A 16,325-nucleotide genomic window follows, 5' to 3' on the forward strand; every position below is an offset into this window, starting at 1 on the left:
CCAGAACCGATTTGCTAAGGAATCGGCCTCAGTGGCCAGAGTGGATGTCCTGGGCCCCTGGAACCTCCCCGTCTCCTGCAGGCCTGGGAGTGGATGAGTCCACTCAGGCAGGGGGTTAACCAAGCCCCCGGGTCTTGAGGGATGCCCGGCTGGCTCCCTTCACCCTGCAGTCAGGGTGTGTCCCCACAACTCCAGGTGCCAGGGAACAGGCGCAGTGGTCTCCAGGGTCGCTTTCAGCTTTGGAATCCAGGGAGCCCAGAGTTGTGGTTGGAGGCAACAAAAAGGGCTGTTTCCAGAAGTGGCCCAGAAGGGACCATGGTGGGGGCTCCCCCGGGAACCCTCCAGCATCATGCTCTCCCCACAGTCACCACAGCCCCACCTACCCAGGCCCAGCCCAGCCCACCCCACCCAGGGAGGAGGATGGGCAGGTTCCTGCCCCATATTCTGGATGCAGAAGCAGCGGCTACCAGAGGTTGGGTCTCAGGGCAGTCATAGACCCAGGCTCAGCCCCCTCTCTGTGTGCTTGGGCCACCCCTCCAGCCCTGGTTCTGATGGGGGACGCCGCCCAGGCCGATCTCCCCCAGCTGCGGCTGCCTGTCCACTGCAAAGGCAACACAAGGACATGCCTGGCTTTGCGGGGTCCTATGCTACGATCTCAGGTGCTCAACAAATATTGCTCAAAGATGGGCACCACACCCCCAAGAAATCCTTCAAAATTGATCCTCCCACCTGGGGAAGCAGCACAGGAAGCAGTGAGACTCGAAGCCAGTAGAAAATGTACAGAGAGGACGGCAGAACCTTGGGAAGGCCATCTTCCAATTCCTAAAAGCTTCGGACACAAAAGGCCCAAAGCCCAAGGGCACTGCGTGTGACCCACACATTCCAGACAGTTAAAACCTCGAGCCAGGCCGGCCGACCGCGGAGAGGGCAGAGAGAACCCCACACACTCCTCATGCCTGCTGGAGACTCAGGCGCTTTTGTTTTTATTCTGACTCTGAGGGTAGACACATGTAAGCTTAAGGGTCTTCACTTTCAGTTTAGCCAGAGTGGAATTAGAACAGAGATATCCATTATCAGACAGCCAGGAGAGAAGCAAAGGCATCTCAGAAGCAACTTGGCGGACCCGCCTCAGGAACCCCGGGTCATGCCTGTACTTCCCACCTTCCTTCCTGGGGAGAGGCCCAGCCCCCTAAGGGACCCTGGAGAACCCACAACCAGGGCGCCCAGCCCCTGCCCAGCAAAATTCAGGCCCAGCTGCCCCTTCCCAGGGTGATGTGTCTGGGCTCCGGGGACAGCCCAGTCCGGGGTGGGTCTGTGTCTGCATGCAGCCAAGCATTTCCATCACCCTGGCTGTGGGGCTGTTCCAGCTCCTGGGATCCAGCAGTGCAGCCCCGAGGACAGACCCAACCGGAGCCAACCCTCAGGTTCCAGAACCACCCCTGCTCCTGCCCCTCCTTCTGGGGCCCTAGATGGCTCTGGCCTGGATCAGGGCTGGGCAGAGGGTGAGGCAGGAGCCACCCCACCTTCTGCTGGGGACACAGACAAGGAGCTCTCCGGGCTGGAAAGAGTCCCCTGTTCAGTGGGTCAGGGCTGGCAGGGGAGACAGGGAAGCCCATCAGCTTAGAGGGCCTCGGATTCTGTCCAAACCCCTTCCCTCAAGGACCTGGCTGCCAGCTGGAAACTCAGCTGGGCCCCAAGGCCACAGCCCCCTTGAGCTTCCAGAGCCTCGATCCCCCGGCCTTGACGCCCCCAATGGGAACCTGCCTTCGCCACAGTGTGACGGGTCACCTGCCAGCCTCACTCGCGGGACCCAGGGTGATGCCCCCACCGGGACCCTCCATGTGGACCCAGGCATGTGGCCTCCAGGAGGCTGGTGCCCAGCCACCCAGAGACACCAGCCAGCTGCTGATGGTGGACGGGGTGGGTCACCAACACAGGGAGCTAGGGGCTCGCGTCTCCCTGGGAGGGTGGGCGCAGCAGCAGGGAGCACTCGGCAGCACTCAAGCCAAGAAACAGACAGCCGCTCATCGAGCCCCGGGTGAGGAGGCCCCGCCCCTGGAATGAGTCCTGTAGAGGTGGACCCTGGGTTCTCCTGAGGGGTAGGGTCCACAGCCAAGCAGCCCCCTACCCTGGGGTCCCAGGTTCACATCCCAGCTCCTCCACTTGCCTCTGTGGGGCCTCAGCACACAGACTCTGCAGAATGGGAAAGCGCTCCCTCCTCTCTCAGGTGGATGCTGGATGTGGGAGCCCATGGGAGGGGCAGAGGGGCTGTCCACACAGCACCCACGGCTCCCATCACGCACACAATGCTCACACACATATGCACACGCACGGGCATGCACACGCTCACATGCAACACGCGCACATTCACATGCGGTTCTTCACGCACATGCCACACATACTGTGCAGACACACCTGCCCAGGCACCCAGGCACTCACCTACATTCCTCCCCACACGCCCTACATGCACACTCACGCCACAGGTACAGTCACACCCTCACACACACTCACTCACAGCCTCCCATGCACACTCACAATCAAGCCTTCACATGCACGACAGTCACACCCTCTCACATGCAGTCACACCCTCACATGCAGTCACACCCTCACATACACTCACAGTCTCACCCTCACATGCAGTCACACCCTCACATGCACTCAGTCACACCCTCACATGCAGTCACACCCTCACATATACTCACAGTCACACCCTCACATGCACAAGTCACACCCTGACATACACACAACAGTCACACCCCCACATGCACACTCACAGTCACACCCTCACATGCAGTCACACTCTCACATCCACAACAGTCACACCCTCACATGCAGTCACACCCTCACATCCACAACAGTCACACCCTCACATACACTCAGTCACACCCTAACATGCAAACTCAGTCACACCCTCACATACACTCAGTCACACCCTAACATGCAAACTCAGTCACACTCTCACATACACTCAGTCACACCCTAACATGCAAACTCAGTCACACCCTCACATACACTCAGTCACACCCTCACATGCACAAGTCACACCCACACATGCACAACAGTCACACCCTCACATGCACACTCATGCACACTCACACCCTCCCATGCACACTCAGTCACACCTTCCCATGTACAGTCACACCTACACTGTCACACCCACACATGCAGTCACACGCACACATGCACACTCACAGTCACATCCTCTCATGCACTCACATACACAATCACACCCTCCCATGCACAAAGGCACTCACAGAATCACATCCCCCATACACACCCACACACAGACCCCTGCCATGGCTCCTGGCCCAATCCTCTGTGTGGTAAGTGTGCCCCCCAAATCCCCAACCAGATGATGCCCCTGCCTCTGTGGAGCCCAGATTACCACCTCCGTGCCCCTCAGCCCAGCACGGACAGGACCCACACACAGTGAGGCGAACTCACAGGCCTCAGAAGCCTCCCTGAGCCCGGCCACGGGGTGTCCCAGGCCTATGGCACCCACCCAGGAGGGGGACTCAGCCGGGGAGGGGCCAACCTGGGGTCAGAGGCTGGAAGGTGCCGTGAGCTCCTCCCCACACGTAGCCTCTGCCTGGATGGCAGAATTCATGCAGAATTCGTTCAGGGCTGAGTGACGTCTGGCCACCCCTGGGCCAGCTGGCATGGAGACAGCATCTGGCCAGGGTTGGGGGAGACCAGCTGGACGCCCTCCACCCAGGCTGGCCAGTCAGGTCCTACTGGGACAGCCATGGGGCCCTGTGCGAGGCCTGGAGGTGCCCCCCACCCCCCGCCCCACACCCGTAGTCTCTCTGCACCATCCTCATCAGGGAGCCAGCACCCACCCAGTCCACTGCTAGGCTCACGAGTGGGCACTGGGGTGCTCACCTCACTACGCTTGAGGGGACACACGCAGGGCTGCATGTGGCCAGGGCCCAGGCAGAGCCCCCCAGCTGCTTCCCCAGGCAGGCCCATGCCCCCAAGCGCAGCCGGGAGGTCAGGGGCCAGCTCCCCTGCCCGCGCGGTGCCTAAATGACGGCGCTCTTCTCCTCTTGGAAGGAGGTGCGTGGGGACGGCCGGGCCAGCAGCAGCTCCTTCTCGTGGATCAGGCTGTCCAGCAGGTCCTCCTGACGGTAGTTGTGGTACACCTTCAGGAAGGCCAGTGTGGTGATGGCCAGCCAGGCCAGCCATGAGGCCCAGAGGCCAAACTGCACAGAGGGCAGGGGCAGGGTCAGAGGCCGTTGGGAGTCCGCTGTCAGCGCACCCCCCTCCCACCAGCTCCCAGGCTCTGCTCTGCAGGAAAAGGAGGGGACTCAGAGGAAGGAGGAGGCTGAGGACATGGGGCAGGGCCGGATCCTGAAGACCCTGCCCAAGATCAATCTTCTGAGTTCTTTCCTGCAGCCAGCATCGTTTTCCAGCACCTGCGCCCCTCCCGGAACCCACTCTGGAGCCAAAGCCCTGGGCACTCAGACCCACCCCAACTCCAGGCCAGCCAGAGGCCCTGGGGAGGGGCAGTGGCCAGCGGCGAGCGCGTTCTCCTGCAGCAGCTCGGGCCTGTGGGCTCTAAGGAGGGCGGGTAAACAGCGGAGGCTCCTTCAACCACCAGAATAAATTGACCTTTAGCTGCTGTTTCCAAACAGTTGAAGGAGAAACAATTTAATCAGAACCAGGCCTGAGCCACATTAAGCTGATTCTCATTTGAGCGTATTTGTCATCAGACTGCACTCACACCTTAATCCAACTGGCACAAATTAGGCCTGAGGCCTCTTCCACTCACTAAATTTGCATGGAAGTGTCTTTGACAGATCCAGTTCATCACGGCAAAGAACACTCAGGCCCACCTATGGCCAGCCCCTTGGAGGGTTCTGGCCAGGAGAAGCGTCCTCAGCCAGCCACAGCCAGCAAGAGCCTTCAGAGGCCAGTCTGGGGTCCGCAAGTGGATCTGAAGCCGGTGGGCCCTGATCAGTGCTGGCAGGAGCCAGGTGTCTGGTCTCAGCCAACCCCACCCGGCACCCCTCCTCTGCGTCACCTCCGTCTGGGGCACACCTGCAGACTTCAAGGAGCAAACCCAATTCCAGGGTTCCCCCTCCGGCCCTCACAGACCACTGATGTGTCCCCACAGGTCTGCATTTCAGCAAATAGGGTCCCTCAGAGTGGGGTCCACCATGGTCCCCCACCGAGTCTCCTAGGGGGTGGAGGACGCAGCTTATACAAGGGTAGGGTGGCAAATCTTCTGAATTCCCAAGTGGGATCCCCTGCATCCTTCCTTGGACTCCGTGTCAGCGTCCCCCTGGCTAGGAGACGTCCCTTGGACTCCGTGTCAGCGTCCCCCTGGCTAGGGGACGTCCCTGGACTCCGTGTCAGAGTCCCCCTGGCTAGGGGACGTCCCTGGACTCCGTGTCAGCGTCCCCCTGGCTAGGGGACGTCCCTTGGACTCCGTGTCAGCGTCCCCCTGGCTAGGGGATGTCCTTGGACTCCGTGTCAGCGTCCCCCTGGCTAGGGGACATCCCTAAGCCTCCAGCACTGACCTGAACAGGCTCACCTCACGCTGGCACCAAAGTCCAAGGCCCTCGTCCCTGCACTGGACCCCCAGGATCTGATGCCTGGTTTCGTTTCTGACACCACCTCCTCCAACACTTCTCACTCCAGACTCCAGGGCCTTGCCACTTCCTGATTCTAACTCACTGTGGCCATCTCCTCCCCAAACCCACCTACAAAAGCCCAGCCCTCCCCCACCTGCAGGAAGCCTTCCAGAGTGCTCCCACTGCCTGGTCCCGTTGTCAACCACCTTATCTGCATAGGAGCCTGCCTCCTCCTCTGGATAGGGGGAGAGTTCAGCGAGTGTCCAGCAGTAAATGCCCCCCTCCCAGCATTCCCAGCATTGCAAGCCTCCCCTCCTGCCCAGAGCCCCTACCTGGGCAATAGCAAACTGATCGTAGAAGGCGGAGTTGTCCACACCCAGCTCCAAGTCGATGTCCTGAAGCTCTTCACAGCTAAAACAGGAGGACGTAGGGTGGAAGGTGACCACCAGGACAGCCAGTGCAGGACATGGCTGAGCCGCTGGCCAGAGAGGCACGAACTTTGCCCTACAATGGTTGGGGGGCAGCAGGGAGTCTCCGAGGACACCACGGGCGATCGGCCTTGAGGCCTCCTCCATGGAGCAGTACAGCCTTCGGGAAAGGAAACCTCCAGGCCCCTCCCCATCCTGGCCCTGGACGGCCGGAAGACACCAGCTCAGCCTCTGCTCTCCCGGACCCTCTAACCCCATCCCCCACACTCTGAGGGTCATGGAGTCTCAGAGGCCAGGCCCCTCCCCATCCTGGCCCTGGACTCCTGGAAGACACCAGCTCAGCCTCTGCTCTCCCGGACCCTCTGCCCCTGTGCTCCACACTCTGAGGGTCACAGGGTCTCAGAGGCAGGAGATGCAGGGCTGCCTCAGCCATACAGAGATGGAGGTGGCGTCCCCACCAACGCTGCCCAGAGGCTCTGCCCCCATCACGGAGGCATCTGTGGAGGCAGTGGGCATCAGAGGGCCCGGGAGTGAGCCAGGCCTGGGCTCCCGGTGTCTTGCACCCCCAACATAAAACATAAAGCCAGGACACATTGACAGAAGCAGGGTGCCAGAGACAGGGAGCCCAGCAGCCCCCACACCCCCTGGAGGGGCTGAAGGGCTGGAAACGGTGTCCGTGAGGCCAAGGAAACTTTGCCTGTATACCAGGGGTTGCCCACGCTCTCGGGAAACAGGTGGCTAGAGCCAGCAGGCGGAGCTGGGACAGTGCAGGATGGGGCACAGGGCACAGCTCAGCACAGGAGGCCCTGCAGGGCCACACGCCCAGGTGCTCACGCTTTCCTCTGGTTTGTGCCCCAGGTACCCCAGAGTGGAGGCACGGAACAGACAGGCAGGGAGCCCCTCGGCTCTGCTGCCATCTATTGCAGATGCTGCGGTTTCAGGTCTCGGTTTGCTTAAAGGAAGAACGTGGGAACTCTGGAGGGTTCCTGTCTTCCAGAGTTTTGGCCTGGGGCACTGGATGGTGCCCCTCAGGGCTGGGCATCCCACTGTTGGGGGCAGGCAGTCACCGTGCTCCACTCTGGGGCCCCCCACAAGCCAAATGATGCCCCTGCTAAGATCCCAGAGGGACCACCATGGCTCAAAGGCCTTCATCCCCAACCTGCCTGGGAGCTGACCCTCACCCTACCAGAAGCTTTCTCTGCTCCTGTTCTTCACCATCCCTGTCCCCTCCACCATCTTCCAAATCCCACACCCTGGGGACCAAAGCCCTGAGCCTAATGCTCTCCCTGGGCTCTCGCATTCAGCCAGCACAGGACAGAAGCCCAAGGGTCTCCAGCTGTGTGGTCACATCGAGCTTCCCCGGACCTGGGGCTATGCTGCATGGGATCTGTCACGCAAGCCCTGGTGGCAAGGACAGGGCAGCCGGAGTCTCTGATCACCTGGAGTCACCCCCAGCCATATTCAGCCCTAGGGATGATCGCTCGTGTGTGACGTGTGATGCTCCCTGCTCCCAGAGCGGGAAGGTATCAGTGTTGCGGGGCAGGTCTCAGGAGAGGGCCTGTCCAGGTATACACAGGCAGGGGCACAGCGGGACCAGGGACCGCAGACTCAGGATGGGCTTCACGAGGGATCACCCAGAGCAGGGCAGGGTGTCAAGGGATTTTCAGGGGAGGTGGGCCAAGGCTGAGGCCGAGGCAGGTGGGGCAGGCACACCTGTGGGCTACGGTGCCCTTCTCGGTGATGGTGTCGCACCACATGGTGAAGCCCACACTCACGATGGTGCTGGCAATGAAGACCAGGAAGACCACGAAGGCGCTGACCAGGAGGTTCAGGAAGGCGGAGAAGAAGGAGCTGCAGCCAGAGACAAGAGGGGCAGACTCACTGGACGCCACCTCCCGGGAGACCCCCCACCAAGCTGCAGCCAGAAACAGGAGGGGCGGGCTCACTGGACGCCACCTCCCGGGAGACCCCCGCCCCAAGGCTGCAGCCAGAAACAGGAGGCTACCTCCCGGCGACCCCCACCAGCAGCACCTCCAGACCCTCGGGATTCCTGGGTTGGGCCCTGTGGGGCCTCGAGGGGTTGCTCCCCGTTCCTGCAGTCCCTTGGGCAGCTCCACGTGCCCGCCCTAGGCTGCAGGTCACACCTTCCCAAAGACCCAGGACCTGGAACCCTGGTCCCCATCATTTCATAAAAGAGGTTGCACCCAGGGTGGAAATGAATGACACCCTTGCAAAGCCGCCCACACACAGTCACCAGCAGCTCTGGCCCAGGTGCTTGTGTCCCCCCAAATCCTTATGTTACAGTCCGCCGAGGGGTTAGAAAGTGGGGTCTTTGGGAGGAGAGGAGGTCATGAGGGTGAAGCCTCATGAATGAAATGAGCGCCCTCCCAGAAGCAACCCCACCGAGCTCCCAGCAGATAAGGACACAGCAAGAGGAACGGGCCCTCAGCAGGCATCGAACCTGGATCCCAGCCTGGATCCCAGACCTCCAGGCTCCAGAAGTGTGAGCAGTAAATGCCTGTTGTTTACAAGCCCCCAGCCTGTGGTGCTGAGAGCATCCATTCACCCGCAGGTCATCAGCGCGTGGCCTGGACCCCTGGTAGGACTTGCTTGATGGGCTGACTCTGGTTTATCCATTTAAACTTAAAAGGCCGGGCTGTGATTGGGCCCATCTGACCAGGGCCAGAGCATGGGGAGCACAGGAGGCGGGGTCATGAGGAAGGAGCTCGCTTAGGGCTGGGTCACACTGCCCCGGGGGTCTGAAGCCTCTGCCAGGGCGCACACGGCCATGGCTTTCAGAGGAGGCTCATGTTTCCTCTTCTGAGGATACCGGGCACGTGGTCGGGACACCCACCCCACCCGGCCCTCCTGCCTGGCATGTAAACGTCCACCATCTCTGAATTGCTCCAACAAGATTCAAAGTCCTTCCAATGGGCCTGGCATGGGCTCAGCCTGGAATGCACATGGAGGCTCGTGGGGTAGGGATAGGGACTGTCCCTCCAGTGGGAGCCCCAAGGGGGACTTCCTCCCAGGCAGACATCAGCACGAGCAGCACGGCTGAGAAGGGGCTGCTCCCGCCTCTCACCTACAAGCAGGCTGGATGTTTGCCTGTGTGCTGTCAGCACGCTGGATCTAAGGTAGGTGACCCACGAAACAGCTTCACAGTGATCACTGAATAAACAAGGTCTCCCTGGAATCTCAGCCAAGAAAACATCAACGCCACCATCATCCGAACTCGGCAGCTGCTGATGAGGCAACGTGGAGGCCAGCGCGCTGCCTGTTCATTCATTCATTCATTCAGCAGGCACTTTCTGAGTACCCGCTTGCCCTGTGCTGGGCACAGAGGGCAGAGTGATACAAAAGACGAAGTCCTGGCCCCGGGAGGTGCCCCAGCCAACATGCTGAGGATAAGCCCAGGCCACAGCACCCAACTCAGAGCAGGTGGCACCAGGCTACTTTGTAACATCTGGTACCTCCAAGGAACCCGTCCACTGGCTCCAGCCCCAGCCACACTGTTTTGGTGACCGCTGGGCTGACAGCAGAACCACCCCCCAGGAATGGGAGGGCTTGAGCCACCCCAAGGAGTCCCAGACAAGGGGAGAGGACACAGGGACACTCTTAAAGCCATGAGCTGTGATCCCAACAACCACACCAAAGAGGGCAGGACCAGCAGGACTCATATACCTAAGCGTGGGGGGTGATCGAGCCTCTGCCCAGGCCTCACGGTCAAAGATGGCTGGAGGGTGGGTACCGTATGCCAGTAGACAAGCCACAACCCCCACCGCAGCGCCACATCCAAAGCTCTCTGATGACAGAAAGAGCAGTGGCAAAAGTTTGCCAGGATGGGTGCGGGTTCATTCTCGGTCCCTCTCTGGCCCAGTGTGCTGTGAGTCTCAGAGCTGTCATACGTGGGACTGGCTCCATTAGCCCAATCCAAGCCTGAATCACCGTGTACCAGTGTCTCCCGCCTGCTCTTCGCAATGCGTCTCCTCCATTCTCTGTCTGGAGGCTGAAAGGTACGGACCATGGCAATGACCCCGTGCCCTCTGGCTTCTGGCTGGGTTTGGGCAATGGGGTGGAAGGGTGGGAAAGCAAGGTGGGAATTTGCTACCAGGTCCCTCCACTGAAAGTCACTGCTGCCCTCCAGGTGACCCACCCGTCCAGGTCCCATTAGCCAGGGATGGGGACAGCACCACCTCCACTATAGTCACAGAGCGGGGCACAGTAAGCCCACTCCACCTCTGCAGCCTTGGACCAGCTGCTCCACCGCAGCCAAGGAGGAGGTGGTGGCGAGGCATGGCCAGGGTTAGCTCCACAGCCAGAGGCAAGGAAGCTGCTTGGCATCAAACCCGGCCCGCTGGATGGTGCTGGAGTGGGGGCAGAGGACAGTCCCTAGCCAGGCTCCCGCAGGGCACATCCGCCCCTCCACCCGCCGGACAGCCCTCCTGTGGTCCTCCCAGGGACCTGGTCCGGCAGGGGCACCCTCCGGCACCTGGCATTGCTAGACTTCCCTGACAGGCCATCCCAGAGACCTCCCTGGAGGGCCAGGCTGACCACAGTGCAGACAGTGAGGTCGGGCTAGGGCCTGTTACCCAGTGCCACATCCCAATCCCCCTCGGGAGGCTGGGGCAGCACCCTCCACATCTATAGTATACCGAATTCTAGACAGGCACGTGCACAGCTTAAGCTTCCCTGAGTGGCCCGGCTCCCTAAGGGCAAGGTCTCCCTGAAAGACCCCAGTGCCTGCAAATACCTGGCCCAGCGCACCTGAGATACGGCAGAGGCTCTGGGCCCAGGCGACCCACTGTCCCCTTCCACCGCTGAGCATGGGCCACAACACAACCTCCAACAGACAGAAAAGCCAGTTATCTGGAGACTTCAGACATCCAGCCACATCCCTATGAAATGGGCCTGATTTTGGAGTCTTCTCCCATGACCAGATCGAGGAGTTCCCCACGAGATAGGGAAGGGACCCCAGGCTGGGGCCGCTGCCGGCTGACAGCCTCGGTCTGCTCCTCTCATTCCTTTCTGCTCGGTTTCCAGGGATCCTGCCCAGGCTCTCCAGGTTGTTAAAGCATTGGATATGTCCAGAGCCTCCCCAGATCCAGCTCCCCAGAGGTCACAGGGCCACCCAGCCCCTCCCTCACCAAGGCCAGGCCAGGACAGTGGTCAGGAACAGGAGCCCGGCACACACAGGGTTAACCCTCTCTCTTCACTGCCGCTCAGGGTGCGCTGCCAGGATGTGCCATCTCCATGGTGACCACTGTCCTGGAAAGCCCAGCAATGTGAAGGCTCAGCCGGGCAGGCAGATGAGTTTAACACAGTGCCCCTCTGGCCTGCCAACCACAAAGTGCTGCCAGCCCACGTCCTCAATGCTCCCTCTCAGCACAGCCGCCCCAGGCCCATGGCTGCCTCAGCAAACCCTTCTGCCCTGAAATGGCAAGCCCCCCTGAAGCACAGGCACCATTCCATTAATTCATTCATTCAATCAGCAGCCAATAAGGCAGCATCAAGATGACACCGCTCTGCAAAAACTAACCCCCCCCGCCAGACTCTAATCTTCACACTTCTGGGCACAAGCTCTCAGGGCCTGGACTCTGCACGAAAGACACCCCCGTAGGAAGAGGAAGCTGGCACCTGAGACATGGCCTCTGCTCCACAAGCTCTGGACCCGCCGTGTGACCCTCAAACAGATCTCAAACAGGCCCTGCGCTCACACTGGCGGGAGGGCAGTTGGGTGGCCTCTGAGGGTGGAGTCCACTTTAGAGGATTAGAGCGTGTGCCGTCCTAACCAGGCCCAGCTCTCTATCGGCCAGAGTCTGATGGGGTCAGCAGGCTCCTCCATGGGCTGGATGTCCAGTGGCCGTTGATGGCCCTGAGAGCCTTTTTCCACCACAGGAGCTCCCTATAAAGGCCTGTCTCAGCCCCTTGGCTGGTCCTGAGTCCCCTTTACCGACCTGGACTTGCTCGCCTAGTCTATGTAGCTGGAGCAACAATTGAGTTGGAATTGGCCGCCCTATCACTGGGCCTTGCAGACCCAATCTTCCCAGGGGTCCAGAACTTCCTGACATGGCAAGTCTGAAGGGTGGACCTGTTGGCCAGACAACTGAGTCTGCACAGGTATCAGGGCCAGGTGAGTGACCACAAGGCAGCAGGCCTCAGGACCCAGGCATCTTTCTGTCAGTCATTCAACAAACTTTATCTGGTGACTCCTACACACCATCCCCTGTGCTCAGCCCTAAGGACACAGAGATGAATAAGGTGTATGCCTGCCTTGGTTTCACCCAGCCGTGGGTCCCCTAGGGTGGGAACCTGTGGCCTGAGATGGCTCTTGAGAGCGTTAACCTACGCCTACAACCAGAACTCAATGGAGGGCTGACACTTTGGACAGATGTCATCGCACAACCCATCTGCCAATGGACTGTGTGGTGCATGCGGTGGGGGACAGGTGGCCACATGACCACGTGACCTGAGCCACTAATTCCTGATGGCCAAGAAGGACACGGGCACCACATGTCCCTGGAAAAGAGCAGGCTGGGCAGAGGTCAGTGGTGGGAAGATTGGTGAACCCCTGAACTGAAGCAAAGGGGCTGAACCTGAAATGTTCCACCACAGGCCCCCTCCCTGAGAGCAGGAGTCGCCCGGGCCTGACCTCCAGTGGGGTCAAGGCCATGGTGAGCCTCCACAATGTAGACCCCCTCAACAACCCTAACCCTCACCCTAACCCCCACAGGCCCTGAGCACACCAGGTCATCTAAGGCTTCCTAAATCCCATACGGGCCGGTCAGCAGGGCTGCCGCACAGTCGGCCTGCATCCCAGTCGGCTCCACCCCATGGGAGGACGGAATGCCACAAAGAGTGCTGGGAAGGCCTGAAGACTCCCCAGGAACCTGTCTTCTGCCTTTGGAAGGAGATGGTGCCAGCAGTTTGCCAGGGCTGACAGACAGACACCTTCCGTGAGACAGCAAGAGGCAGAGCTGCTGTTATGGCGTCCCTGGGTCTGCTGCCCAGTGTGTGCAAAACAGACCACGCCCTGTGCGACCTGGACTCCTGTCTTGCAAGCTCTGGGGCTCTTTTCTCCCCTCTCCCTGTCCCCCGCCTCTGGTGGAACCCCCTATGAAATCTCACATCACTCCAACCACATAGCTGGGTCCTATCTAGACAGCCACCATCTCTCAGCCTCAGTTGGACCACAGGCACCCTGACGGACACCCAGGAGGCAGGGAAGACGTGCGTGAGCAATGAACCAACTGTGGCCCCACCTGGCCTGCACACTTCACCCTCAGCTTCCAAGACTAAAGGACCTCAAGCCTTGGGAAGCTGACCCTACTCTCTGGCTGTCCCACTCCCTCTTCACGCCATGTCTCATTCAGGGAGACTTCCACCTGCCTGCCCTGCACACACAGCCCAGACTGGGTAACTCTCGGGTTTGGCAACATGGGTGCAGATGATGTCTCAAGCCTCTTCTTGGGACACCAGCCCTGGAGTGGGCTGAGGGGAGGAGGACGGCTGCAGATGGACAGGACACCATCCTGCGCCTGGCCTGACCCCACCTTGAGCAGGGCTCCAGTCACACAATTTGGGTCCATGGCCCCACAGTACCTGGGTCCTCCCAGGCTGACAGCCAGCTTGCTACTGACCCCCACCCAGAACCTTAGTGTCGTGGGTGGAATGGTGTTCCCCAAAAGTTATGCCCAAGTCCCACCCCTGGCACCCGTGATTGTGACTTTATTTGGAAACAGCATCTTTGCAGGTGTAATTAAGCTCTGGATTTCAGGATAAGATCTCCCTGAGTTTAGAGTGGGCCCTGAATCCAGTGACTGGTGTCCCTGTAAAAAGAGGGAGGACAGAGAAGCAGAGAGAAGACGCCCTGTGCCACAGAGGCAGCGGGTGGTGGGACAAGTGGGTTTAAGTCCAGTTGGTGGAACTGTGCTGCAGCAGCCCCAGGGTGCTCCTACCCACAGGCGCTGGGATTCTCACCCCTCCTCCAGATTTTACAGCCCCACTCGGCATAGCCCTGGCTCCATCCCTTCTCCCTGGAGCCCCTCTTCTTCCCCTCTCTGGCCCCTCTCTCAGCCAAAACCAAGTGGTGGGCTCACAGGGGATGGGCAACAGGAGGGCCTCCCCACTCCTGCCACCCGCACCCCTCTGAGTCCTTCTCATCTCCTACCCTCAGGCAGGGAGTGAAAACCTACAACAAAGGATGGGGGTGGGGGCAGAGTTTGGGAGGGGCCTGGGTTTCATGAGTGCTCTCCCGGAACCTCTGCAGGATCTAGGGCTGCTCCTGGGCACAGCAGGCCTCCGCCAGGGGAGTGGGAGGGCCCACAGAGGGCAGCCACATAGGGGGTGGGTGGGCGCACAGGGGGTGGGTGGGAGCACAGAGGGGGCGGGTGGGCGCACAGAGGGGGCGGGTGGGAGCACAGAGGGGGCGGGTGGGCGCACGGGGGTGTGGGTGGGCACACAGGGTGTGGGTGGAAGCACAGGGGTGTGGGTGGGAGCACAGAGGGGGTGGGTGGGAGCACAAAGGGGGCGGGTGGGCTCACGGAGGGGCGGGTGGGCGCACAGGGTGTGGGTGGGAGCACAGGGGGGTGGGTGGGAGCACAGAGGGGGCGGGTGGGTGCATGGGGGGGTGCGAGGGTTCACAGAGAGCACCTGCAGAGGGAGTGGGTGAGCCCGCAAAGGGCCCCTACAGAGGGAGTGGGTGGGCCCCCAGAGGGCCCCCAGGGCGCCACTGGCTAAGGGTACCACCGCACCCCAGGTGAACCAGGTTGTATAGGCTCCAGTATCCAGTATCCTGCCGGAGCAGGAAAGACAAAGAGGAAAATGGAGGCCAGGATGAGGAAGGCCCTGAGCCCACAAGGCACAGCCCCCGCCCTGCCGTCTCTCTCCATGAACCAAGGCCTGAGCTCGAGGTGTGCCTGGGTGGCTCCCCTCCAGACAGCTGTCTGCCGTCCCTTGCCTGGGGCGATAGTGCCGGGTGGGGCTCCCCAGTACGCCTTGTCACTGGGACCTGGAGAGCCCAGCGCAAGCCCTAGACCGGGCTGGGAGCTGTCGCCGGTCCTGGCGAGTGTGGCCCGGCTGAGCCCGCCCAGGAAGGTCCAGGCCTGCTGGGTGATGACGGTGCAACATCTGCAACCCAAGTGGGCAGATGTCCGGAAGCGGGAGGTGATGCGCACTTGGGGAAGGGAGGCACTGGCCTTGTATGCAGGACCAGTGGTCGTCATGGTCCCTAGATGTGTGTGTAGACAAAGGGCGGTCTGCATGGAGGCGGTGAGGGCTGATTGTTGACATTTGCGGGCCTCGGAGCTACCGGAGAGACGGAGGCACTCGCGCGCCCCCCTGGGGAGGCGGGTCTGGGGGCGCTGTGGGCATGGAAGGGGCGCCGCGCCGGGAGCGGCCCCCACTTACCCCTCGTGTCCCTTGCAGAGGAAGAAGAGCGTGCGCCAGGCGTGCGCGGCGGCCAGCAGCAGAGACAGGAGGCTGGCGAGCAGGCTGAAGCGGCAGGCGGCCGGTGGGCCCCACTCCTGCACCGTGAAGCGCTCGCGCTCCTGCACCGTGAGGTTGGCGCTCAGCCACATGCCCTCGGTGAAGAGCAGGCAGCGGCCGCGGAAGTCGTGGCCGTTCTCGGACAGCGGGACCACCACCACGAAGCTGAACAGGAAGGCCAAAAAGTAGCAGGCGCACTGCGCGAAAAGGAAATTGTTGAGCGCCATGGCCGGCCCGGGCGAGAGCGGCGGCGGGGAGGCCGCGGGAGGCTGCGCCGGGCGGGGAGCCCGCGGGAGGCTGCGCAGTGGCGGCGCCGGCGGGTCCCGCGCGCCCCTCCCGGGACGCGTGCGCATCGGCCGAGCGCGGGAAGCGCCTGCGGTCAGCACCGCGGACAGCTCCTGGTGCTCGCGGGCTAGGAGCCCGGGGTCCAGAGGCTGGTCCCGGCCAAGCCGGAGAAGGGCGGCCTGCGGGAGATGCAGGAATTTTACCAGGTCGGCCTGGGGAGACCGACCCTGTGCCTCTAAAGACTGCGGGAGCCACCTGTACGGGCCTCACACAGGCCGACTCTGGGTCCCCAGTTCCTCATCAGCTCGAAAGAAAGGAGGCCACGAGAGAGAGGGCGGGGCGGGGATGTTGGAGGACACCCCCAAGGTGCCCACAGTGAGGTGTAGGAGTGCGGTTTGCAGTCCAGGCTGAAGTGATTCCTTTGCGGGAGTCCTGGAATGCAACGTATGGGGGGAGGGGCCAGATCGTGGAGGAGTCGGGGTCCGTGGGACTGGGACAGAGGTCATCCTCGAAGAGAAGGGGAGGGTGAGGCCGGGTGTGGGCAGGAGGG

At 61.4% G+C, this 16,325-nt stretch overlaps 1 protein-coding gene and 1 pseudogene across 2 annotated transcripts; both read right to left on the bottom strand.

Annotated features, from left to right (window-relative positions):
* Nucleotides 1–947: 947 nt before the first annotated feature.
* LOC123574617 (uncharacterized) lies at nt 948–3,969 on the bottom strand (annotated as a pseudogene).
* TMEM179 (transmembrane protein 179) lies at nt 948–15,779 on the bottom strand. Of its 2 annotated transcripts, XM_005562343.4 has the most exons (4): nt 15,413–15,779; nt 7,718–7,855; nt 5,909–5,987; nt 948–4,202 (listed from the first exon to the last, which is right to left on the bottom strand). In XM_005562343.4, the coding sequence occupies exons 1-4, from the start codon at nt 15,715–15,717 to the stop codon at nt 4,023–4,025; spliced, it is 702 nt and encodes a 233-aa protein (XP_005562400.1). In that variant the 5' UTR covers nt 15,718–15,779; the 3' UTR covers nt 948–4,022. The 2 variants fall into 2 exon arrangements, with proteins under 2 accessions (XP_005562400.1, XP_045253024.1); XM_045397089.3 differs by lacking the exon at nt 7,718–7,855.
* Nucleotides 15,780–16,325: the final 546 nt, after the last annotated feature.

Source organism: Macaca fascicularis, chromosome 7, assembly GCF_037993035.2.
Source record: "Macaca fascicularis isolate 582-1 chromosome 7, T2T-MFA8v1.1".
NCBI classification, from domain to species: Eukaryota; Metazoa; Chordata; class Mammalia; order Primates; family Cercopithecidae; genus Macaca; species Macaca fascicularis.

What these genes read in the sequence shown, in the direction of transcription:
- TMEM179 (XM_005562343.4), bottom strand. Translation starts at nt 15,717, where the DNA reads ATGGCGCTCAACAATTTCCTTTTCGCGCAGTGCGCCTGCTACTTTTTG. An exon ending in CTCTGCAAGGGACACGAGGG is followed by an intron (nt 7,856 to 15,412) that starts GTAAGTGGGGGC and finishes CTCTGGCTGCAG; the next exon opens with CTCCTTCTTCTCCGCCTTCC. An exon ending in AAGGGCACCGTAGCCCACAG is followed by an intron (nt 5,988 to 7,717) that starts GTGTGCCTGCCC and finishes CTCCTGTTTTAG; the next exon opens with CTGTGAAGAGCTTCAGGACA.